The 25129-nt window shown below is 46.6% G+C and overlaps 1 protein-coding gene across 1 annotated transcript in view; it reads left to right on the top strand.

Annotated features, from left to right (window-relative positions):
- sipa1l3 (signal-induced proliferation-associated 1 like 3) overlaps nt 1-25129 on the top strand; it is a 241529-nt gene that overhangs the window by 129565 nt on the left and 86835 nt on the right. The window contains 7 exon segments of the mRNA XM_038786044.1: nt 7079-7209; nt 8959-9147; nt 9913-10087; nt 11028-11131; nt 14314-14471; nt 15662-16238; nt 19196-19470. Of these exon segments, the coding sequence (XP_038641972.1) occupies nt 7079-7209; nt 8959-9147; nt 9913-10087; nt 11028-11131; nt 14314-14471; nt 15662-16238; nt 19196-19470 (1609 nt within the window).

The following is a 25129-nucleotide window of genomic DNA, read 5'->3' as shown; positions in this document are numbered from 1 at the left end:
TGGTTAGCACTGTTGCTTCACAGCTCCAGGGTCCCGGGTTCGATTCCCGGCTTGGGTCACTGTCTGTGCGGAGTCTGCACGTTCTCCCCGTGTGTGCGTGGGTTTCCTCCAGGTGCTCCGGTTTCCTCCTACAAGTCCCGAAAGACGTGCTGTTGGACATTCTGAATTCTCCCTCTGTGTTCCCGAACAGGCGCCGGAGTGTGGCGACTAGGGGCTTTTCACAGTAACTTCATTACAGTGTTAATGTAAGCCAACTTGTGGCAATAAAGATTATTTTAAGCCGCCTTAATCAGTTTATTTATCGGTCCCGTTGCCTTGGGATCTGTGAGTCAAGCATTCCAATGTTTCCCGACGTTTCTCAGTTTCTTAGCATTATGATGTAATTTCTTGTCTGCTCTCCCCAGTGTATCATTACACAGTTCTCTGAATGAAATTCCATTTGTCATTTTCTGCCCACTTGACCAAACCACTGATACCTTCCAGCAGTCTACAGCTTTCTTCCGCAATATTTTTAAAAATTTTTTTTTTATAAATTTAGATTACCCAATTATTTTTCCCAATTAAGGGGCAATTTAGCATGGCCAATCCACCTAACCTGCACATCTTTGGGTTGTGGGGGTGAAACCCACGCAGAAACAGGGAGAATGTGCAAACTCCACACGGGCAGTGACCCAGAGCCGGGATCGAACCTGGGACCTCAGCGCCGTGAGGCGGTTGTGCTAACCACTAGGCCACCGTGCTGCCCTTTCTTCCGCAATATTTGTGTAATCTGAAGCCGCCTTGTTAATGCCACCCTGCGTTTTAAGTCTAAATGTGGGCTGCAAAATGCTCAACTCTTTTTTTTTTTTATTTATCCAATTTGTATAGCAAATGCTATTCCTGTTCTTCACCCCCCACCCCCATTCACTTGCTGCACAAGTAGAACCTAAATGACAAGTTGTTGTTTGATCACTAATCTCAACCCGGGAGGGGAAAGCCAGTCAGGGTCTTTGTTCTTCGTCGTTCTCTAATTACCTCGGTTGGAGAAAATATTTGTGTGGATTTGGATCACAATTCTCCACAATTTAATTACTTGTGAACTGAGACAGTTCAGCCTCGTAACCCGTACCAGCCTCCCCGAACAGGCGCCGGAATGTGGCGACTAGGGGCTTTTCACAGTAACTTCATTCGAAGCCTACTCGTGACAATAAGCGATTTTCATTTCATTTCATTTCAAGTGCTGACATGTGAAAAATAGCTATTCAGCCAGGGTAGAGGTTTGGGTAGAGGACTGGCCACATCTGGAGCTCCAACTTTAAAAGATTAAGTGGCCGGTGCCTCGATCGAAGCGTCAAACAGAGAGCTCTGTTTTCCAACAACTCTTTATTGGAAGACATTTCTTAATCTCAGCTCACTCTTGATCATTTTCAACAAAGAACAAAGAAAAGTTCAGCACGGGAACAGGCCCTTCGGCCCTCCAAACCTATGCCGACCATGCTGCCCATTTAAACTAAAATCTTCTACACTTCCTGGGTCCGTATCCCTCTATTCCCATCCTATTCATGTATTTGTCAAGATGCCCCTGAAACGTCACTATCGTCCCTGCTTCCACCACCTCCTCCGGCAGCGAGTTCCAGGCACCCACTACCCTCTGTGTAAAAAAAACCTGCCTCGTACATCTCCTCTAAACCTTGCCCCTCGCACCTTAACCTATGCCCCCTAGTAATTGACCCCTCTACCCTGGGGAAAAGCCTCTGACTATCCACTCTGTCTATGCCCCTCATAATTTTGCAGACCCCTATCAGGTCGACCCTTAAACTCCAGTGAGAACAATCCGAGTTTATTCTAATGACCTCGGTTGGAGAAGATATTTGTGTGGATTTGGATTACAATTCTCCACAATTTAATTACTTGTGAACATACCAGGCAACATCCTGGTAAACCTCCTCTGCACCCTCTCTAAAGCCTCCACATCCTTCTGGTAGTGTGGCGACCAGAATTGAACACGACAAGTGTGGCCTAACTAAGGTTCTATACAGTTGCAACATAACTTGCCAATTTTTATACTCAATGCCCCGGCCAATGAAGGTAAGCATGCCGTATGCCTTCTTGACTACCTTCTCCACCTGTGTTGCCCCTTTCAGTGGCCTGTGGACCTGTACACCAAGATCTCTGTGACTGTCAATACTCTTGAGGGTTCTACCATTCACTGTATATTCCCTACCTGCATTAGACCTTCCAAAAAGCATTGCCTCGCATTTGTCCGGATTAAACTCCATCTGTCACGTCTCTGCCCAAGTCTCCAAACGATCTAAATCCTGCTGTATCCTCTGACAGTCCTCATCGCTATCCGCAATTCCACCTACCTTTGTGTCGTCTGCAAACTTGCTAATCGGACCAGTTACATTTTCCTCCAAATCATTTATATATACTACGAACAGCAAAGGTCCCAGCACTGATCCCTGCGGAACACCACTAGTCACAGCCCTCCAATCAGAAAAGCTTTTTCTTCAGAAAAACATTTGATCCTTCATCGTACAATACCCAATGAGGAAATTTCCCCCACTCTCATTATCGCAATACTTGATAATTAGGAAAAAGCTTCTATCAAATCTGTTAACCCTTCCGATTGCAATAATTCCCCAAAGGAAAGCAGTGGAGGAGGAGGGGGGGCAACTCTGCAATATGCCGCAAGCATTTGATCCCATGATACCCAATTCGGGAATACAACCAGTCCGTCCAAACCTTCAGTAATTCTAGTTCACTTGGATGTGCTTCAGTCACACATGAAGTGAATTTGTTCGATTGGAAATATTGATCACCGGAGCATTAACCAGGAAATTGCACCCAGGAGGCTTTTCAGTTAAGTCTCTGAAAATGTTGAGAATCTCTGAAGCCCAATAGACAGGAAAGGATAATGTCCCATTTTAATTAAGAAAAAAAGACGTGTAAACAGAAGGGGTAAGCGGTGAACTGCCTGTGTGTATCTACGGTAGTTCTTAGTACAGAATTTTAAGTACAATGAGACACTTTTTTTTTTGTCCTCTGTGATGGGAGAGGTGTATTCAGAACCCCAAAATGTATCATGGAGTTCAACCAACCCCCACCTTTAATGGATTGTTGCTTTTGAAGCACACTGCTTGTTCCCCAGGTGTAGCATTACAATTATGGACACGTGGTTTTTAAAACAAAACAATGTTTATTCCATGAACTCAAATTAACCTTTTAAATAAACATTGGGTCTCTTAACACCCCTTACTTCAAAGATAACCCCGAAAATAATACAACATTACCCAATCCTGCAAACTGTTCCTTTACACATCCAAAATACTTCACCTTCACAAAAACAGTAACACACCAGGTTACAGTTAATATATATTTTCTGTTGGATGGCAGAGATATATCAGCTTGGTTGACTTCAGCTCCAGCACCTTGCTTTTTCTTCAGCCAGCTCACAGCCACAAAAACAGTCACGCCCAAGCTGCTGTCTCAAACTGAAACTAAAACTCCCAAAAAGCAGACGTGAGCTCCCCCCCCCCCCATGACATCACATCAGTAATATGATCAGCCTCATTTCTTAAAGGTACATTTCTTAAACATCCATTTCTTAAAGGTACTATCACATGACACCTCTTAGCTCTATCCCTCATGTATGTTTGTATACGCACATTTTTGTTCTTTTGTGGATTCTCAAAGTTAAGGAGGCCATTTGGCCCATCATGTCCGCAACAGTTTTCCAAATTAACTGTTTACCCTGCCTTCTCCCTGTAACCCCGCACATTCTTCCATTTCAAATAACAGTCTCACCTCTTTCGATTGCTTCAGTTGAACTGCTCCACCACACTCTCGGGCAGTGCATTCCAAACCCTAACCACACGTAAAAAGGTTTCTCCTCGTGTCAATTTTGCATCTTTTACTTGTCATTTTAAATCTGCCCTCTCGTTCTCGATCCTTTCACAAGCGGAGACAATTTCTCCTCGCTACTCTGCCCAGCCCCTTCAGGATTTTGGACACCTTTTGTCAAATCTCTTCTCAACGTTTTCTCGAAGGAAAGCAGTCCTAACTTTGCTAAACTATCTTCATAGCTTTTTAAAAATTAATTGAGAGTACCCAATTTATTTTTTCCAATTAAGGGGCAATTTAGCGTGGCCAATCCACCTACCCTGCACATCTTTGGGTTATGGGGGTGAAACCCACGCGGACACGGGGAGAATGTGCAAACTCCACACGGACAGTGACCCAGAGCCGGGATCGAACCTGGGACATCGTCGCCATGAGGCAGCAGTGCTAACCACTGCGCCACCGTGCTGCCCACCTATCATCATAGCTGAAGTTCCTCATCCATAGAACCAAGCTCGTCAATCTTTTCTGCACCCTCCCTAATACCTTCACATTCTTCCTGAAGTGTGACACCCGGAACTACGTGCAATACTCTCGATAAGGCTAAACTGGTGACTTGTAAAAATTCAACACAACGTGCTTGCTCTTGTACTCTCTGGCCAAATTAATAATGCTTTATTAACCACCTCTCAACCTGCCCTGCCTCCTTCCCTGACCTGTGTACATAGACACCCAGGTCCAGCTGCTTCTCCACCCCTTTAGAGTTGTACCCTTTATATTGTATCTCCAGTCAATCACTTCTTCACATTTCTCTGCATAAACTTCACCTGCCCACATATTAGACCAACTTGCCTGTGTCCCTCTGTAAATCTACACCATCCTCCACACAGTTCACAATGCTTCCAAGTTTTGACATTTTCCCCTGTATGCCAAGGTATAGCTCATTAACATCGAAACATAGATCATAGGAGCAGGAATGGGCCATTCAGCCCCTCGAGTCGGCATCACCATTCAATATGACCATGGCTGATCATGCAAATTCAGTATCCCACTCCTGCTTTCTCTCCCTGCCCCTTGGTCCCTTTAGCCACAAGGACCACGTCCAGCTCCCTCTTGAATATATCCAACGAACCGGCCCCCAACAGCTTTCTGTGGTAGAGAATTCCTCAAGTTCACAACTCTCGGAGAAATTCTTCCTCATCTCAGTCCTGAAAATACCGCACAGCGGCGCAGTGGTTAGCACTGCTGCCTACGGAGCTGAGGGCGCAGGTTTGATCCGAGCCCTGGGTCACTGTCCGTGTGGAGTTTGCACATTCTCCTCGTGTCTGCGTGGGTTTCACCCCCACAACCCAAAGATGTGCAGGTTGCCCCTTAATTGGAAAAAAATAATTGGGCACTCTGAAATGTATATTTTTTTTTAAAAAGAATCACCGTCCTGAATGGCTTACCCCTTATTCTTGGGCTGTAACCCCTAGTTCTGTGTCCATGTTGCTAGCGTCCCCAACATCGGGAACATTCGTTCCCCCATCTAGCCTGTTCAGTCCCATCAGGATTTTGTATGTTTCCAAGAGATCCTCTCTCATTCTTCTAACCTCCAGTGAGTACAAGCTTCTTGATATGTCAGTCCTGCCATAGATCATAGAGTTTACAGTGTAGAAGGAGGCCATTCGGCCCATCGAGTCTGCACAGGCCCTTGGAAAGAGCATCCTACTTAAGCCAACACCTCCACCCTATCCCCGTAACTCAGTAACCCCACCTAACCCTTTTGGACACTAAAGGCAATTTAGCACGGCCAATCCACCTAACCTGCACATCTATTGACTGTGGGAGGAAACCGGAGCACCCGGAGGAAACCCACGCAGATACGGGGAGAACGTGCAGACTCCACACAGAAGTGGACAATTAATTCTAAAAGGGACACTAGCAACATGGACACAGAATTGGCTGAGTGAGATGAAACGAAGAAGTGGCTAATGGATAGCTTTTGGGTTGGAGGAGGGCTTCTGGTGGAGGTCACCAGCGGTCAGTACTAACACCCTTAAGTATTGTGTGCAGTCTCCTAGTTTGAGGAAGGACATTTTTGCTACTGAGGGTGTCCAGTGAAGGTTCACCAGACGAATTCCAGGGATGGCAGCACTTTAGCACAGTGGTTAGCATTGCTGCTTCACAGCTCCAGGATCCCAGGTTCGATTCCCGGCTTGGGTCACTGTCTGTGCGGAGTCTGCACATCCTCCCCGTGCGTGCGTGGGTTTCTTCCGGGTGCTCCGGTTTCCTCCCACAGTCCAAAGATGAGCAGGTTAGGTGGATTGGCCATGCTAAATTGCCCTTAGTGTCCAAAATTGCCTTAGTGTTGGGTGGGGTTACTGGGTTATGGAGATAGGGTGGAGGTGTTGACCTTGGGAAGGGTGCTCTTTCCAAGAGCTGGTGCAGACTCGATGGACCGAATGGCCTCCTTCTGCGCTGTAAATTCTCTGAAATCAAAAAAAAACTCCCAAGTTGGTTAAACATGATTTTCTCTGAAGAAATCCATTCTGCCTTTTCTCACTTAGCCCGAATATGTCCATGGGGCTGTTAATTTTGTCCTGTATTAATGTTCTCGAAGTTTCCCCACCACCGAAGTTAAACTGACTGGTCGTTTGTCATTTGTTTATCTTTACACCCTTTTTTGAACAAGAGTACAACACTTGCAATTCCCCACACTTCTGGGAGGCTAAGGAAGTCTGAAAAATGATGGCCAGAGCCTCTGCAATGTCCACTCACTCCCCTCCATATCCTTGGGTGTATTTCGTCCAGTCCTGGTGCCTTCTCAACTGCAGATAATCCATCCAATTATACAATTTTAAATCCATGTAGTATTTGAATCACCTCACTGTTAATCGAGGCCTGGCCAACAGAATCAATTTGACTTACTGCTGTTTGAAGCTGAGTAGAAGCTTAAATAGAAGCAGCATCAAAGACACATCATACTCCTTCCATCTTCCCGTCATGTAGAAACTTCAGGGTTACCATTGCCAATCCGTGTGTCTTTTATTTCCACTTTTCTGACACTCCTGGCCCCTCTCTCTAATTGGCTCAGCAGCTAAACCCCCCCCCCCCCCCCCCCCCCCCCCCTCCTGTCTTATTAAATTGAAGACTTTTTTGTCAATTCACCTTGTCAGAAGGGTCAGAATCCTAAAGTGGCCGTGCCCAATCATATGGCTCACAGCTCTGAACCTTTTTTTAAACATTTCTAATGTTATATTTTATTCTTTACCCTTAGAGCACTGGAACTATTTTGGAGTGGATGAAAAGCTGGGCCCAGTGGCAGTGAGCATCAAGAGGGAGAAACTGGAGGAGAGCAAAGAACACGGGCCTCAGTATGTCTACCGAATAATCTTCAGGACCAGTGAGGTGGGAACTGGTGTTTAATTACACAGCATGGCCTAAATTGGCCGATATTACTGCTGATTTCTTCACAGTTGAGCATTTTTTGTAATCTCAATTTAATGCAGAGCTTGTCACACAGGGCTGAATCGCTGGCTTTGAAAGCAGACCAAGGCAGGCCAGCAGCGTGGGTTCAATTCCCGTAACAGCCTCCCCGAACAGGCACCGGAATGTGGCGACTAGGGGCTTTTCACAGTAACTTCATTTGAAGCCTACTTGTGACAATCAGCGATTTTCATTTCATTTGATTTCTTTTTTTAAAAAATTTATTCAATTCTTTAAATTGGAACTTTTTTTTTCTTTTTAAAATTTAGAGTACCCAATTATGTTTTTTCCAAATTAAGGGGCAATTTAACGTGGCCAATCCACCTACCCTGCACATCTTTGAGGTGAAACACACGTAGACACGGGGAGAATGTGTAAACTCCACAAGGACAGCGACCCAGGGTCGAGATTTGAATCCGGGTCCTCAACGCCGTAGGCGGCAATGCTAGCCACTGCGCCGCCCTGCCGCCCCATTTAAATTAGACCTTAACTTGAGATTCTTTCAATGGTGAAATGGATAAAGACATTACCAAATATCTGCTAAATCAAGATTGCAGGTTCAGAGACAGAGGATTTTGTTTTGCCAGTGAGTTCTGATGGTGAAGAAATGCAGTATTTCATTAACTCCTTTTCCAAAATAAATTTAGATTGCCCAATTCTTTTTTCCAATTGAGGGACAATTTAGCGCGGCCAATCCACATAACCTGCACATCTTTGGGTTGTGGGGGCAAAACCCACGCAAACTCGGTGGGAATGTGCAAACTCCACACAGTCACCCAAGCCGGGAATCAAACCTGGGTCCCATGGCACTGAAGCAACAGTGCTAACCATTCTGCTACCGTGCCTCCCTACATTGTCCTGGACCGTGCTGATCTTTGACTTATTGGAGCTATGGAGAGTTGGCAGATTCAAGAGTGATGCCCAAGTGATATTTTGAAATGTATCCATCAGTAAAAGTGTCCTCAACATGCACTAATGTGTTGTTCTAGGAAGATTGCTGTAAGCATATTGCAAATGCGCATTTGGATGTTGCTCTGTTAAAATCACTATTTAAACATGTAACTGTTGGCCTGTACAGGAGAGTTTAGGTTCAATAGTTAGAGGCGCTCAGTTACACCTCCTCATAAGTGACTGTCAGGGCAGCACGGTGGCGCAGTGGGTTAGCCCTGCAGCCTCACGGCGCTGAGGTCCCAGGTTCGATCCTGGCTCTGGGTCACTGTCCATGTGGAGTTTGCACATTCTCCCCATGACTGCGTGGGTCTCACCTCCACAACCCAAAGATGTGCAGGTTATGTGGATTGGCCACGCTAAATTGTCCCTCAATTGGAAAAAAGAATTGGGTAATCTAAATTTATTTTGAAAAAGGAGTTAATGAAATACTGCATTTCTTCACTATCAGAACTCACTGGCAAAACAAAATCCTCTGTCTCTGAACCTGCAATCTTGATTTAGCAGATATTTGGTAATGCCTTTATCCATTTCACCATTGAAAGAATCTCAAGTTAAGTTTTTTTTTAAATAAGTGCCTCTGTCAGCATTCCTCACAGGTTTGTCTGTGGCGTCAGACATGTCATTCGAGGCAGCTCTCTGTAAAAGTGAGGTGTTGTGAACACTGCTTCATGGGAATGGCAATTGATCTTGGCTGAAACACATGAAAATTGCATTTTGCAGCTCATTACACTGCGAGGAGCAATCCTGGAGGATGCGGTTCCATCAACATCGAAACATGGCACAGTGCGAGGGCTCCTGCTGAAAGAGGTACTGGAATCCGTAATACCAGAACTGAACATACAGTGCCTGCGGCTGGCGTTTAGCACTGTTAAAGTGACGGAACAGCTGCTAAAACTGGATGAACAAGGGGTGAGTTGAAACCTTTTGGGGCACTGATATCTTTGTGTGGTTCACAGGAATTTGTACCATTGCCGTCCTGTCATTCTACAGAATGGACATCTCCAACCGGTACTTTGTAGCCAGTCACCAAAACACCCATCAGGCAATGTGCAATTTATCAAGGAGTTCATTGCGTCTATAAATCAAATTGCTAAGTTTGAAATCAAGCTAATGTCTAGTCCACGCTGGAAGTGAATGGTTTGCAAGGAGGTATTCCTTACACTTCCTGACTTCTGTTATCGGAACAGCAGAATAGAGTGGCACAGCATTGGGATGCCAGTTTCATTTCTGTTCAGCTTGGCAGCATCCTTCCCTTGCATAAGATAATGGGCATGAAGCATATTAAATCCTTTGTCGATGGATAGTTTCCTATGTGCACGTTTGCTGATGGGTTGTTTTTGGCGTTGGCGCCTGATGCCTCGGCACTGATTGGCATGGTGGCAGACGCCAGCCAATACGTGATGTCGCCATTTTCCTCTGCCATCAGCTTCTGCCTCTTGTGCTAGGCTCCTCATACTCGCGGCATCTTTCCAAGGGGAGAAATTCCTACCTGCTGCGGGTCTATGCTCAAGCCTGGAAATACGTTGCCCACTCATGCCCTCAATTATCTATGGTATGTGGCGATTGTGTCGAGCAAAGGATCTTTAAGGGATTGGAGGGGGGGGGGTGCACAAACATCATTGTATTTTTTGTATTTCGCCCTATGCTGATTGCAGGGCTTTGGTGTCTTTGCAGCTCAGCAAGAAACATAAAGTTGGTATCCTGTACTGTACGGCTGGCCAGGGCACTGAGGAAGAGATGTACAACAATGAAGAAGCAGGCCCAGCGTTTGAGGAGTTCCTGGAGCAGCTCGGGGAAAAGGTGCTACTTAAGGGCTTTACAAAATATGCAGCTCAACTGGACACAAAAAGTAAGCACTTTGCTTTTAATTGGTACAAGAACTTTGTAGAAAGAAAAAAGTATTGCAAAGGATGGGAACTGAAATAAAGCTAGCCAATGCTAAAGAATACCAAGCGATTGAGGACTATAAACCCTTGGGCAGAGTTGGAAGCTGAGTTAAGTGATACTGAACACAACTGTGAAGGAAGTGGAGGATAACATGGGCAAATCTAAGACTTGTGTGATTGTTCTTGACGTATATAATTTAATGGGTTTTATGAGGGTGTGAATAGGTGTTTCCTGGGAAAGAGAGAAAAGATTATCTTGACCAAACAAGGAAAAAACATTGCAGGAACAGGTATGATAAAGTTTCCAGACTCCCAGATGACCATAGGCTGCTTTCCCCTTTTGAAGGGAGAGTTTTGTTTAAATTTAGAGTACCCAATTCATTTTTTTCCAATTAGGGGGCAATTTAGCGTGGCCAATCCACCTACCCTGCACATCTTTGGGTTGTGGGGGTGAGACCCACTCAGACACAGGGATAATGTGCAAACTCCACACGGACAGTGACCCAGAGCCGGGATCGAACCTGGGACCTCAGTGCCGTGAGGCAGCAGTGCTAACCCACTGCGCCACCGTGCTACCCCCTTGAGGGGGAGAGTTGACTGGTGGTGAATTAAGACTGGGCCTTCGTGAATAACCTCGGCCGGTACGGAGATTGAACCCACGCTGCTGGCCGTGCTCTGCACCACGAACCAGCCGTCTAGCCGAGTGAGCTAAACCGGCCGCCAATTGCATGAACAATGGGGCTTGGTATAAAGGAACTCGCATCTGCCAGAGTTCTGATGAAAGGTTCCATCCGAAAAGAGGTGAATATATTTCCATAGTTGCTTGTTTTTAGTTCTGGAGATGTAATCGTTTTGCTGCTGAACGCATGTGAGATGTGACGTTGCAACATTTTCCAATCACAGCTGACTCGACTGGTACGCACTCTTTGTACACCACTTACCAGGACTATGAGATCATGTTCCACGTGTCTACCATGCTTCCATACACCCCCAATAACCGGCAGCAGGTGAGTAATGTCCGCAGGGATTTCTAAACTATACCATTAGCAGTGTATTAAATAACTTGTCTTTCTGGTAATTCATTGGGTGAAAATGTGTTCAAATGTTCCCTTTTCATCCGATTTGAATGTGACCAAACAGCTGGAATGATGGTTGTCCTGTCTCTATTCGGTTAAGGATTCTTAAGTTTGGAATATATTGGTGTTAATTTGTTAACTTTTCTTCCTCTATCTCTAATTTGCTTCCTTCACCTCTCGAAGGTGCTGATTAATGTTGGGATAAATGGGTTCAAGATGCCTGCCCCCCCTTTCAGTCATTTGAGTACAACACAGATGGGACTATCTGGTTTTGGGAAAGTGTAAAGTTTGAGACACGTTTGGTAGAAGGACAAGTGAAGGCAAAATTCACCACCTCCCCACTCCCCCAAATCTCCCATTTTTAAATGTACCTTTCTCAGATTTAAAACTGCCTGATATCGTTACCAAAGAGGAATATTCCAAATCTCTCCACCTCTCATCTCGCACCGCCATGTGCAGTAAAAGGCTGGCACGGTAGCATAGTGGTTAGCACTGTGGCTTCACAGCGCCAGGGTCCCAGGTTCGACTCCCGGCTTGGGTCACTGTCTGTGCAGAGTCTGCACGTTCTCCCCATGTCTGCGTGGGTTTCCTCCGGGCGCTCTGATTTCTTCCCACAAGTCCCGAAAGACGTGCTGTTAGGTGAATTGGACATTCTGAATTCTCTCTCTGTGTACCCGAACAGGCGCCGGAGTGTGGCGACTAGGGGATTTTCACAGTAACTTCATTGCGGTGTTAATGTAAGCCTACTTGTGTCACTAATAAAGATTATTATTATTAAGTACAGTGAAAATGAAATGAAAATCGCTTATTGTCACGAGTAGGCTTCAATGAAGTTACTGCGAAAAGCCCCTAGTCGCCACATTCCGGCGCCTGTCCGGGGAGGCTGGTACGGGAATCGAACCGTGCTGCTGGCCTGCTTGGTCTACTTTAAAAGCCAGCGATTTGGACCATGGTTTTTATGGCTGTGGTTAAAACTTAACCATTACATTATTTTTGGTCACTATTCTCTGCTTTGTTCAATTTGTGATCTGAATTAACCGAGGTCTTGTTTAACTCTGCAAAATTCATTGTGATTCTACTGCTTCAGTACCAGCGCACTCCAATGAGTGTACAAAAATAAAGATCTGGCTCATGATCTGAAATACAAAGAAGCTACCTGGTTTCCAACCAATCCTAATACCAATGCTGGCTTTAGATTCAAGATAGAGTCAGGAGGTGATAGTTTGTACCAGAGAGCGTGGGCACTGATTGATTTGGCTGCTGCAAAGTGATACCTAAAATCTTTCAAAATTCTGCGCTTCGCTGAAAAAAAAGACATTCTTTGTTGAAGCTTTTCATTTTGCACTCATCAGGACTGTTGCAAGTATACGTTGTCGGGTAAATTAACACATACTGTAAGAGAAGAGAATACTGATTGTTTGGCAAGTGGACTCTTGATAGAGGTGTTGCCACGAAGAATGCACCAGTTGATGGTGACTGACCGTTAACTGCCTAGCACTGTTTGAAGTTTAAACCAGCAACTTGACCCTGACTGGTCAGGGCATTGCTCTGAGGAATGAGCCAGCGAATGGCTATCACCTATTTTGTTGAGCTGAAACATTTTGCTCCGCTGTGTAATAACCCGAGGCGACTTGGTGTGGCAAGTAATGAATGAAAGGATTTATTGATCAAGAGCAACTATGTGCTCTAAGGGTTTTAACAGCACAGCTATATAGGTCTACTCCTCAACGCCCTGGCTCCAACTGCTACCCTCCAGCCCCGGGTTCCATGCTGGTGTTCCTACGGCCAGGTGGCCTGCGAAGGATGCCCATCAAAGGGGCCATGTCACCACAAACTAAAAGAGGTGCAATATATGTATTTGTTCTTTTCGTCTGAAAAGAACAGGGCCCTGTGTATTGCTATATGTACCCTGCAGTGCATGCATCGCGATCGAATAGATGCTTCCCCGATTGCTGAGTTTTAGTGAGCGAGTTCAAAGATCAGGAAGGCATTGGCTCATTTAGGAAGTCAAAGCCAGGGCGTCAATTGAGAATAGCTGACATCTGCTCTTGGATTGAGGCGAAAATGTTGGGCTGGGACTGTGATTGACTATGAGGATGCTGCCGGGCTTTGCTGCAATGTCGTGCAAGGTCGGGTGCCTAGTCGAGATGCTCAAATGAAAAATTATCACTTGAATGAGGTGTGATGGGTGACAGCAAAATGACTCTCTGCCTTCCAGGCAGGAGGGGTGAAAATTGGTGAGGAAATAATTATTTTACCGTAGAAGAATTGAGATTCGTTAAGTGAAATGAAAATCGCTTATTGTCACGAGTAGGCTTCAAATGAAGTTACTGTGAAAAGCCCCTAGTCGCCACATTCCAGCGCCTGTTCGGGGATGCTGTTATGGGAATCGAACCGTGCTGCTGGCCTGCTTGGTCTGCTTTCAAAGCCAGCGATTTAGGCCACTGTGCTAAACAGCCCCTGTAAGTGGCTACAACATGAATTTGACAAATAGAACAGTACAGCACAGAACAGGCCCTTCGGCCCTCGATGTTGTGCCGAGCAATGATCACCCTACTCAAACCCACGTATCCACCCTATGCCCGTAACCCAACAACCCCCCCCCCCCTTAACCTTACTTTTTAGGACACTACGGGCAATTTAGCATGGCCAATCCACCTAACCCGCACATCTTTGGACTGTGGGAGGAAACCGGAGCACCCGGAGGAAACCCACGTAGACACGGGGAGGACGTGCAGACTCCGCACAGACAGTGACCCAGCCGGGAATTGAACCTGGGACCCTGGAGCTGTGAAGCACTTATGCTAACCACTATGCTACCGTGCTGCCCGCAATTTTCACCCCTCCTGCCTGAAAGGCAGAGGGTCATTTTGTTGTCACCCATCACACCTCATTCAAGTGATAAATGTTTGTGCGCTCTTCTAAACTGGATTGTGCTAAGCTGTAAATACTTGAGACTTTATAAACCGTGGTGCTGTACCCATTCTGATTTTGCTGGTTCGATCTTGGCACTGGGTTCAAATGATGAGCTGTGCAGAAAATCTGTACTAAATGAGCAATGTGTAACCAGGGCTTTGGTGTGTTGATATATACGTGCGTTTGTGTGTTCGCAGCTCCTCAGGAAACGGCACATTGGCAACGACATTGTCACCATCATTTTTCAGGAACCTGGGACGCTGCCGTTCACACCAAAGAGTGTACGCTCTCATTTCCAGCATGTGTTTGTTATTGTCAGAGTCCACAATCCATGCACTGAAAATGTGTGTTACAGGTGAGTGCTGATACAAGGTAGAAAGAAAGACTTGCCTTTACTTGGTGTCTTTCGCAACCTCTGATGGAGTCAAAAGTGTAGGAAATACAGCACCCCCTTTCACACTGTTGATTCCCTTATTTCATATTTATATTGTCGTTCTCATCTTTGAGCCATGGATCTAGATCTTTCATGGACCGTATACCTTTAAGTCGAGCAGGGGAAGTGGGGAACTCCATTGCAAAATAGCACACTGCTCTGAAGATTTAGATTTCGAGCAGAAAAACTCGGACTTTATGGCGCCCCAGAGATTGGAGGGATTCTGTTTGATTGGCTGGCTGGTGGCCAAAGGATTGGCCAAGGACTGTATTCTACCAGGCAACAGCCAGTGATTGAGTACTGCCAGGTGGGGTGTTCGGACACGGAGGAGAGGTTGTGTGTTGCGCTCTGGCCCGTCAAATTTTTCCATCAGCTTCGACCTTGTATGTGTCTCTAGTGGGGCCATGAATTGGATTCCATTTGAATTTGTATTTTGAGAACAAGGAGCTGGATTAAGGACATGCGATATCCACGTTGGCTTTGTAACTTTTAAGAAAGGAAATAACTTTTTTTTTGAAAATACAGAAAAGCAGCTCCCTTTCTTATTCTGCGCTGACTCCGCTGACATCAGCTGAAGCAAAGGTTTGGGTGTTAAAATAGGTCTTAGGGGGCAGCCTGGTGGCGCAGTGGTTAGCACTGCTGCCTGTGGCGCTGAGGATCCAGGTTTGAATCCCGGCCCTGGGTCACTGTCCGTGTGGAGTTTGCACATTCTCCCCGTGTCTGCGTGGGTCTCACCCCCACAACCCAAAGATGTGCAGGTTAAGTGGATTGGCCACGCTAAAATAAAAAAAACAAAATTGGTCTTGGGGCCTGTTCACGCTGGGGCATGGTAACAGCTGTTCGGTATCAAGTTGCTCCATTGCTTGTCAGTGTAGGGGCTCTAGGCAGTAGGCAAGACGGGGCCGAATGTTGGTGACCCCCACAATAGTCAGAAGGCCCTGATAGCATTGAAAGCCTAGTCTCGTGCATGAGATGTGGATAGAAAGGACATTCGAGTGAGGGCTTAGAGGATGAGGGGACCATACCCCACCCAGGAGTCGGCCTCTGTGGAGAAATTTAAATGAAGGAGCAATATTTATTGTTCTAAAATTTGGTTTGCTTTATTCCAACAGTGTGGCAGTAACCAGGTCCAAGGACGTCCCACTCTTCGGGCCGCCCATACCAGACGGCTTCACTTTCAGCAAGTCTGACGTTTTCCGAGACTTTCTGCTGGCCAAGGTCATCAACGGCGAGAACGCAGCGCACAAGTCGGAGAAGTTTCACGCCATGGCCACTCGGACGCGGCAGGAATACTTGAAGGACCTGGCGGAAAACAGCGTCACCAGCACCCCCGTGGAATCGACTGGAAAGTTTAACCTCATATTACTGACCGCTAAAAAGAAGGAGAAAACGAAGCCCCGGGTGGGGGCCGAGCTGTGCAGCGCCGGAGCCATCACGTGGCAGGTTTACGCGCAGGATTACAGCCAGGGAGTCGAGGTGGAGTGCATTCTCGGAATCTCCAATGAGTTTGTTGTTGTTATTGAGCAAGGCACCAAGGAGGTGGTGTTCAACTGCTTTAGTGGGGATGTAATAGGCTGGACTCCTGATTCATCCACAATCAAAATTTTCCATGGGAGAGGGGACTACATATTTATAAGAATGTTGGAGGAGAATGTGGATGACATAAAGGAAATTGTTCAACGGTTGAAGGTAAGTAAAACAGCGGCAACTTGTATTTATATCGCGCCTTTTAACATGATAAAACGTCCCAAGAAACTTCACAGGAATGGTAACAAACAATCTGCCACTAAACCACGTAGGAGAAATCCAATCTGGAGATGATCTAGTCTAGAGATAATAAAAGAGTGGCCACATTGTAGTGGAGACATGCGGTATTGCAGAGTTGGAGGGATAGAGTTTAGTGATGCTAACATGTGGGCCAAGAGTTTCTGTTTGTTTTCAATTGGTAAATTGTGGGAGTAATCTGCATTGAAGCTTTTGCTCGGGTTTCTGCTCAGGCCCATTTACATATTCTTGAAGATAAAACTATACCTAAGTCAGCACAATCAGACGGCAGTTTAGAATGTATTTTCTTAAAATAGTTTTGCATTTAAAAACTATTTCTGGCTTGCCTTGGTGCAGTTTCATTAATATAGGGCAGCACGGTAGCACAAGTGGCTACAATTGTGGCTTCAGGGTCAGCGCAAGCGTCCCAGGTTCGATTCCCCGCTGGGGCACTGTCTGTGCGGAGTCCTCCCACAGTCCAAAGACTGGCAGGTGAGGTGGCTTGGACATGCTAAAATTGCCCTTGGTGTCCAAAAAAGGTTAGCAGGGGTTATTGGGTTATGGGGATAGGGTGGAAGTGAGGCCTTAAGTGGGTCAGTGCAGACTCGATGGGCCGAATGGCCTCCTTCTGCACTGTATGTTCTAAGTTCTATGTAACGAGATGTCTGGGTGGATGACCAAAAGCTTCATGGTCCATGAGATCCGTTTTCAGGAGGTGTAAAGAGGCTGAGAGGTTTAGCGAAGAAATTCCAGAGTATGGGTCCAGGCAACTGAAGGCATTGTCATCAATGGTGAGGGATTAAAATTGGGAACGCTCAAGAGCCCAAAGTGAGGAATGGAGATAAGGTGGAGGGTTGTGGGGCTGGACAATTGCAAAGACGGGAATGAGAAGGGAAGCAATGATGAGAATTTAAACATCCAGGTGTAGCTTAATTGGGAGCCCAGGTGGGCCAGTGAACACGGGTGATGGATGAACGGGACTTGGTGAAACTTGCTCCATGGCCAGCAGAGGTTTGGCTGAGCTGAGGCTTGGAGGACCAAATAGGGAAGGCCATCCAGCCAGATTCTGGAATAGTCCAGTCTAGAGGTAAGCAGCTGATGAGCTGAGGCAAGGCAAAGTGAAAGCTGCGATGTTACAAAACTCATCTTGGTGTCATGGCGGTTCGGTGGCACAGTGGTAAGCACTGTAGCTTCACAGCGCCAGGGTCTCGGGTTCGATTCCTGGCTTGGGTCACTATCTGTGCGGAGTCTGCACGTTCGCCCCGTGTCTGCGCGGGTTTCCTCCGGGTGCTCCGGTTTCCTCCCACAAGTCCCGAAAGACGTGCTTGTTAAGTGAATTTGCCATTCTGAATTCTCCCTTGGTGTACCGGAACAGGAGCCGTGAGTGTGGCGATTAGGGGCTTTTCACAGTAACATAATTGCAGTATTAATGAAAGCCCACTTGTGACACTAATAAAGTTATTATTATAAATGTGTCAGGCCTCATCGGAGTTTGGCCAGCAGCTTAGATCTGGGATCAAACTTGGAGCTTCACTGGTGTCCTTGGCTCCGCTATTACATTCTCCTTGAACAGTGTTTGAAGATAAACCTGGTCCATCTCTTGTGTCTTACCACCTGCTTAATTTAAATAGCAAATCACCATTTCAGCCGAGTCCTCAATAGTCATGAGTTATCCAACCTTGGAGAACGCATACTTCAGGCTGAATACAATTCATATCTGTGGGTTTTCTTTCCTACAAAAATGTTGAAGTATTTTGGGCAGAAGACTTCCTTTGAACCTCAGTGATTTGCGTTATGCATAAGACATGAAAGTTACCCTGTGGCGCAGTGGGTTAGCACTGCAACCTCACGGCGCCGAGGTCCCAGGTTGGATCCCGGCCCCGGTTCACTGTCCGTGTGGAGTTTGCACATTCTCCCCGTGTCTGTGCGGGTTTCGCCCCCACAACCCAAAGATGTGCTGGGTAGGTGGATTGGCCAGGCTAAATTGCCCCTTAATTGGAAATAAATTAACTGGATACTCTAAATTTTATAAAAGAATTTTCTAAATCCTTAAATCCATTGATCTCAATTAGTGTCCAACAATGCTGACTTTCAACATTTTGTCCAGTTTGTTTCAATATTTGTTCATGGGATTTGGGCATTGCAGACAGTGACCAACATTTATTGCTCATAGCTTTTGTTTTATAAATTTAGCGTACCCAATTCATTTTTTGCAATTAAGCAGCAATTTAGCGTGGCCAATCCACCTACCCTGCACATCTTTGGGTTGTGGGGGTGAGACCCACGCAGACACGGGGAGAATGTGCAAACTCCACACGGACAGTGACCCAGAGCCAGGATCGAACCTGGGACCTCGGCGCCGTGAGGCTGCAGGGCTAACCCACTGTGCCACCGTGCTGCCCTTTATTGCTCATGCCTGAGGGAAATTAAGGGTCGACCACATTGCTGTGGGTCTGGAGTCCAATGTCGGCCAGACCAGGTCAGGACACAGATTTCCTTTCCGAAAGGACGTTAGTGAACCAGATGGGTTTTTACGACATCGGTTTCATCGTCATCATTAAACTTTTAATCCCAGATTTTTATTGAATTCCCATTTCACCATCTGCCGTGGTGGGGTTGGAATCCTGGGCCTCTGGGTTACTAGTCCAGCGACAATACCACTAAGCCACTGCCGTTCTGTCTTGCAACCATATAATTGAACCATATAATTGAAGGTAGACCTGGTCCATTGCATCTTTTAAGTGCCCTTGTCATTGGATGCCTCTGTGGTTTCTTTTCACGCTTTTTCCCCATAGCAGCTGCCTTTTTTTGTTAGTTTGACATAGGTGGAAGATTATTGAGCCATGTGTGCTTAGTTTTATTTATTCGCCTTTGATCCCCAGATTGTGACGGAAGGATGTGAAACTGTTGACATGACTCTGCGGAGGAACGGACTTGGGCAACTTGGGTTCCACGTCAAATATGATGGCACAGTGGCGGAGGTGGAAGAATATGGATTCGCTTGGCAAGCTGGACTGAGACAGGGAAGCAGATTGGTGGAAATTTGCAAGGTGGCTATAGTAACTCTGACCCATGACCAGATGATTGATCTCCTGAGGACATCCGTGACTGTGAAGGTGGTCATTATCCCACCTCACGAAGATGGGAACCCCCGCAGGTATCATCACTTTCAATATTATAGTATCTGAAAACCCAGGGTTAGTTACTGACAAAGCCGATTCAAACCGTGTCCTGGCCATGTTTATTCAGCATAAAAACTGGCATTTATTCTGATGCGTTCCTGTGAATTAGCTCCATATTATCAGAACTACTGTTCTCAATAACATCTTGTGCAACTGAAATTGTATGCCAATGCTTTGGAGTAACGTTTTGCGAATGCAGTAAACTAATTTGCTTGTCATAGATATTGCCATGGGCTATTAATAATCTTGGCTGTTAAACTAATCTAATAGTTACTGTAATTAACCCAGATATTTTTTGCTTAAATTATGGATATTAATTTGGCCCTGCCATAATTCTTAAATAACTTTCCCCTAATTGGTTTTCACTACTGTGGGCGGGATTCACGCCTACCCGGCGGGGCGGGGGGTCCCGGTGGGACGGAATGGCTTGAACCACTCCGGCGTCGCGCCGCCCCAAAGATGGGGAATCCTCCGCACCTTCAGGGGTTAGGCCCGCCCTGGAGTGGTTGGCGCCCCGTCGGCTGGCGGGAAAGGGGCTTGGCGCCACGCCAACTGGTGGCAGAGGGCCTCCGCTGGCCGGCGCGAGTCGGTGCATGCACGGGAGCGCCAGCGCATGCTGGCGTCATCTCCGCGCATGCCCATTGAGATTCGCTTCCCCACCGGGAATGGCGGAGGACCACAGCCTCCGGTGCGGAACAACAGAGTGCCCCCACGGCACAGGCCTGCCCGCAGATCGGTGGGCCCCAACCGCGGGCCAGGTCACCGTGGGGGCACCACCTCCCGGGGCCAGATCCCTCCCATCCCCCCCCCCCCCCCCCCAAGAACCCCGGAGCCCGCCCGCGCCGCCATGTCCCGCCGGACCTACTCTAATTTACGCCGGCGGGACTGGCAACAGACGGGCGGGACTTCGGCCCATCGTGGACTGGAGATTTCGGGCAGCCCTGGCGCCCATTGAGTCGCGCCAGACCCCGCCATTCTCCGAGGCAGGCCGCGCGACTCACGCCGGGCCGGGTTTTGGGGGTGCGGGAGAATTAGTAGACGGCGGGGGTGGGATTCACGCCAATCCCTGCCGATTCTCCCACCCGGCAGGGGGGGGTCGGAGAATCCCACCCTGTATCTTTGCTCAATTTTTGTTGCTCGCCTGTGAATGATGGTCACTCCGAGTAGCAGAATGAGCCTGGTAGACGGCAACACTTTCTGGAGAGGAAGTGGGGAGAAATTTGGGTGAAATATATATGGAAAAATAAGAGCCCAGAAAAAATACTTCCTAAGTTTGACCTGCAAATGTGAATTATTAAGTATAAGCGAACCCTAACCGCTATCATTATGAAAACTTGCAAAATGTTTGGGATCCAGACTTTTAAAATAAATTTTTATGGGATGTGGCCATTGTTGGCCTGCCCAGCATTTGTTGCCCAGTCCCTCTGGGTGTAGCTGCACCCACAGTGCTGTTCAGGAGCGAGTTCCAGGATTTTGACCCAGCAACAGTGAAGGAACGGCGATATATTTCCAAGTCAGGATGGTGAGTGACTTGGAAGGGAATTTCCAGGTGCCGGTGTTCCCATGTATTTGCTACCCTTGTCTTTCTAGATGGTAGTGGGTTTAGAAGGTGCTGCATAACAAGCCTTGGTGAGTTCCTGCAGTGCATCTTGTAGATGTACATTGTACGGTGCCCACTGTTCATTGGTGGTGGGGGAAGTGAATGTTTGTGGCTGGGCTGCCAATCAAGCGGGGCTGCTTTGTCCTGGATGGTGTCGAGCTTCTTGAGTGTTGTTGGAGCTGCACTCACCCAGGCAAGTGGAGAGTATTCCATCACACTCCTGATGTGCCTTGTAGATGGTGGACAGGCTTTGGGGGTTCAGGAGGTGAATTCCTCTCTACAGGATTCCTCGCCTCTGACCTCTTGTAGCCACAGTATTAATATGGCTTGTCCCAGTTCAATTTCTGGTCAATGGTAACCCCCCTCCCCCAGGATGTTGATAGTGAGAAATTCAGTGGCCATAGTATAATGAGTGTAATGGGACGATGGTTTAATTTTCTCCGATTGGAGATGGTCATTACCTGGCACTTGTGTGGCTCAAATGTTACTTGCCACTTATCAGCCCAAGCGTGAATATTGTCCGGGTCTTGCTGTATTTACACGTGGACTGCGTCATTGTCTTGAGGAGTCGCGAATGATGCTGAACATTGTGCAGTTGTCTGCAAATATCCCCACATCTGACTTTGTTGGAAGGAAGTCATTGAAGCAGCTGAAGATGGTTGGGCCTAGGACACTACCCTGAGGAACTCCTGCAGTGTTGTCCCAGGACCAAGATGACTGACCTCCAACAACCACAAGGGTGACTCCAACTGTTTTTGCATCAATGATTAAACCTTACTGTAACAAATTGTTGTCACAAATCTATTCGGCAATCAATTTGTTTGGTTTTGTGTGAAAGTTTATTATGAAGCAGCGTTTGCCAGAAACGCAAGAGGAAATCCAGTTGCGGGGGAGAAAGGCCATTCAGCCCATTCCCCCTCCTGTTCCAACTCTCAGTTTACGATCCAACTGTAAGTTTACTCCCTGATGAGATGTGTTTTAGTCAATGCCAAGCATTGTAATAAAAGCATTAAATAGGAAACTCTTGCACATTTTGCAGTAATTTAATGCAAACTCTGGAAAATATTTACTGCACGAAAATGCGTATCTTTTTAACAGATGGTGCAAAATGTAGCTTTTATTTTTCGAAGGTCTCGAGTTTGTACGAGTATTAATTTTCTAAAGAGCTGTCTTTGCCTCCACCTTGGCCACCTGATCTGCTTGTTGGATTCTGAGAATTCCTTTGGAATCCCGAATGATGCTCGGTGACGGCAGTGATCTAGATGCGGTGCGCGTTGCCAGTGAACGGATAGCTTCTAATCTCACTGATGTCCTGTTTTGAGGTGAATTCCACAAGCTCACTTGAAAGCATTTTATAAAAAAAATAAATTTAGAGTATCCAATTCATTGTTTCCAATTGAGGGGCAATTTAGCGTGGCCAATCCACCTACGCTGGTGGTGGATTGTGGGGGCGAAACCCACGCAGACACAGGGAGAATGCGGAAACTCCACACAGACTGTGCAAACTCCACACGGACAATGGTCCAGAGCCGGGATCGAACCTAGGACCTCGGCACCGTGAGGCAGCAGTGCTAACCGCTTGCGCCACCGTGCTGCCCGGCTCACTTGAAAGCATGACCGTGGGGTCAGTTGTGAAACTTCCACAGGCCAAATTGGCAGTGGTGATGTGGTCCATTCAAATGGAACATGAATACACTCTGGCTTGCAGCTGCAGATCACACCGTTGTGCTTTCACTGTGCTTTCTTTTGAGTTGCTCCAAAGGGGAAGGACAGACAAGACTTTCATTTCGATGTAAACCGAGATGCAATGTGTAATCTTTCAATCCGCAGTAAAGAGAAAAAGCTCAAACTATTCTTAAATTGAATTTTTACCAATTTAAAGAAAGAAAATAATTGTTTCCAACAAGTATTTAGCACTGCTGGGTCGGAACACTGGTTAGTTTGTTTTCACACATTCCCTCAAACACCCCACCACACTGCATCTAAAGATGCTGTAGCCTCCTATTGTGCTGCTTTCTCATCTGTACTACTTAGTGCTGGCAAACCTATACTTCTGTAATGCCTGCTTACTACAAGAACAGCTAGGATTTCTATCGAGCCGCTTGCTATCATTCCAGCCTTTGGTCTGACGCAGACTGATACTTTTTTCACAGCTGTTTCTCTCAGTTTCCACTGCTCCTTCTCTCTCGTTCTCACCCTCTTTTTGTTTTCCTCCGCTCTGATACTTGGCCAAGGGTTCTTGTTTTAGATGTTGCTACGTTTCCTCTGGGCTCGTGTGATCTCCACCTACCTGGGTTATTCTTCTGTTTGTGGGTAGCATGCGACAATACATTATGTGACTCAGGCTGCAATGATAATCCTGTAAGTGTGCTGACTCTTCAGTTGACTGACTCAATCCTGCAGCTCCTTAACCCACATGGCTTTCATTTAAATTAAATATATGCTTTTATATCTTGGGAGGAACTTGAGTCACAGCTGCATAATGGGTCTGATGACACTGAGTGTCATCACCAATCATCATGACCCTGCTTTAAACTTGACCACAGTGCAGGGCGGTCAGAACAGGAAGGATCTAATTATTTAGGCCTTGACGGAAATAAGAGGCATTTTCTATCCTGCACAGGGCGGAGAGTACTTAACTTCTGAACCTGCAAAGATTTAATGTCGAGGATTGAATATGATTGTACAAATAACCCGAGCTCGCCCTTCAGATTTTCGCACGAGATTACGCGCTCGGCCTTGTATGAACCTGCACAGCTGGTGCACAGCCAAAGCTTCCAAAAGAAGACTTAACGGCTAGGAAATAATAACACCAATCCCTAGGATCGGGCATTGCACATACCATCAGTCTCGCTCAAATCAACCACAGGCTGATTTGACTCGATCCTGCATCTCCTTAAGTCTCCCTCCTAGTCCATGCGGTAGAGTGTGGCGGGTTTTGAAGACTTGGTTCCTCCCTTCAAATTCTGTTGTTTGGTCCCATCCCATTTGATCTATGTGCTGCGTGCCTCTCTCCAACTGACTTCAGAAACTAATCAAGTAAGTGAAACTAGTGTCTCAAATGGTGATGCATGAAGAAAATAGGGAAAACTGGCATAGAATATTGGATTACAGATTACCAAACAGGTAGAGTTAATTTTTAAAAATAAATTTTTACTGTACCCAATTCATTTTTTCCAATTAAGGGGCAATTTAGCCTGGCCAATCCAGCTACCCTGCACATCTTTGGGTTGTGGGGGATGAGATCCACGCAGACATGGGGAGAATGTGCAAACTCCACACACACTGTCCCGGGCCAAGATTGAACCCGGGTCCTCGACGCCGTGAGGCAGCAGTGCTAACCACTGTGCTGCCCTGCTACCCCATAGATGTAGTTAATAAGGGTGTAGGTAATTATGTTTTTTAAAGAAGCAAAGTTAAGTAGGATATGCACAGGGGAGCAGCGTGCAAATGTTTTAATGACTTAACAGGATAATCCTGAGATATATTTCAAACACAGTTTTAAGATAACTGTAAAAGCTTGTACTATCATTGGATCTAAACTCTAGCTGTGGATTTAGACCTTGAGGTTTATTGCTGCAATTTTTCCAGTGAAGTGTGTTCCTACAGAGTACCAAATAATCTCAACCAGGAAGGTCCTGTGGTTAGGGAGCATTCTGTTCTTGTGCTTGAATCATCAAAAATCACTTGGGAAGACGGAATTAATTTAAGATTCTTTTAAAGCGCCTCCTTCCTTGTGAGACACCCTCGGCAAATCTCCTGAAGTCAAGTTGACTGCTTGTTGTCACTCCTAGCTATTGAAATAAAGCAGCAATGATCACGTTCCTCTTTATGACAAACCCCACCTTTCTGGACAGCACGGGGGCAAAGTGGTTAGCATTGCTGCATCACAGCGCCGAGGAACCGGGTTCGATCCCGACTCTGGGTCACTGTCCGTGTGGAGTTTGCACATTCTCCCCCCGTGTTTGCGTGGGTTTCGCCCCCACAACCCAAAGATGTGCAGGGTAGGTGGGTTGGCCACGCTAAATTGCCCC

This window comes from Scyliorhinus canicula, chromosome 27, assembly GCF_902713615.1.
Source record: "Scyliorhinus canicula chromosome 27, sScyCan1.1, whole genome shotgun sequence".
NCBI lineage: Eukaryota > Metazoa > Chordata > Chondrichthyes > Carcharhiniformes > Scyliorhinidae > Scyliorhinus > Scyliorhinus canicula.
This window is presented reverse-complemented; position numbering and strand designations above follow the sequence as displayed.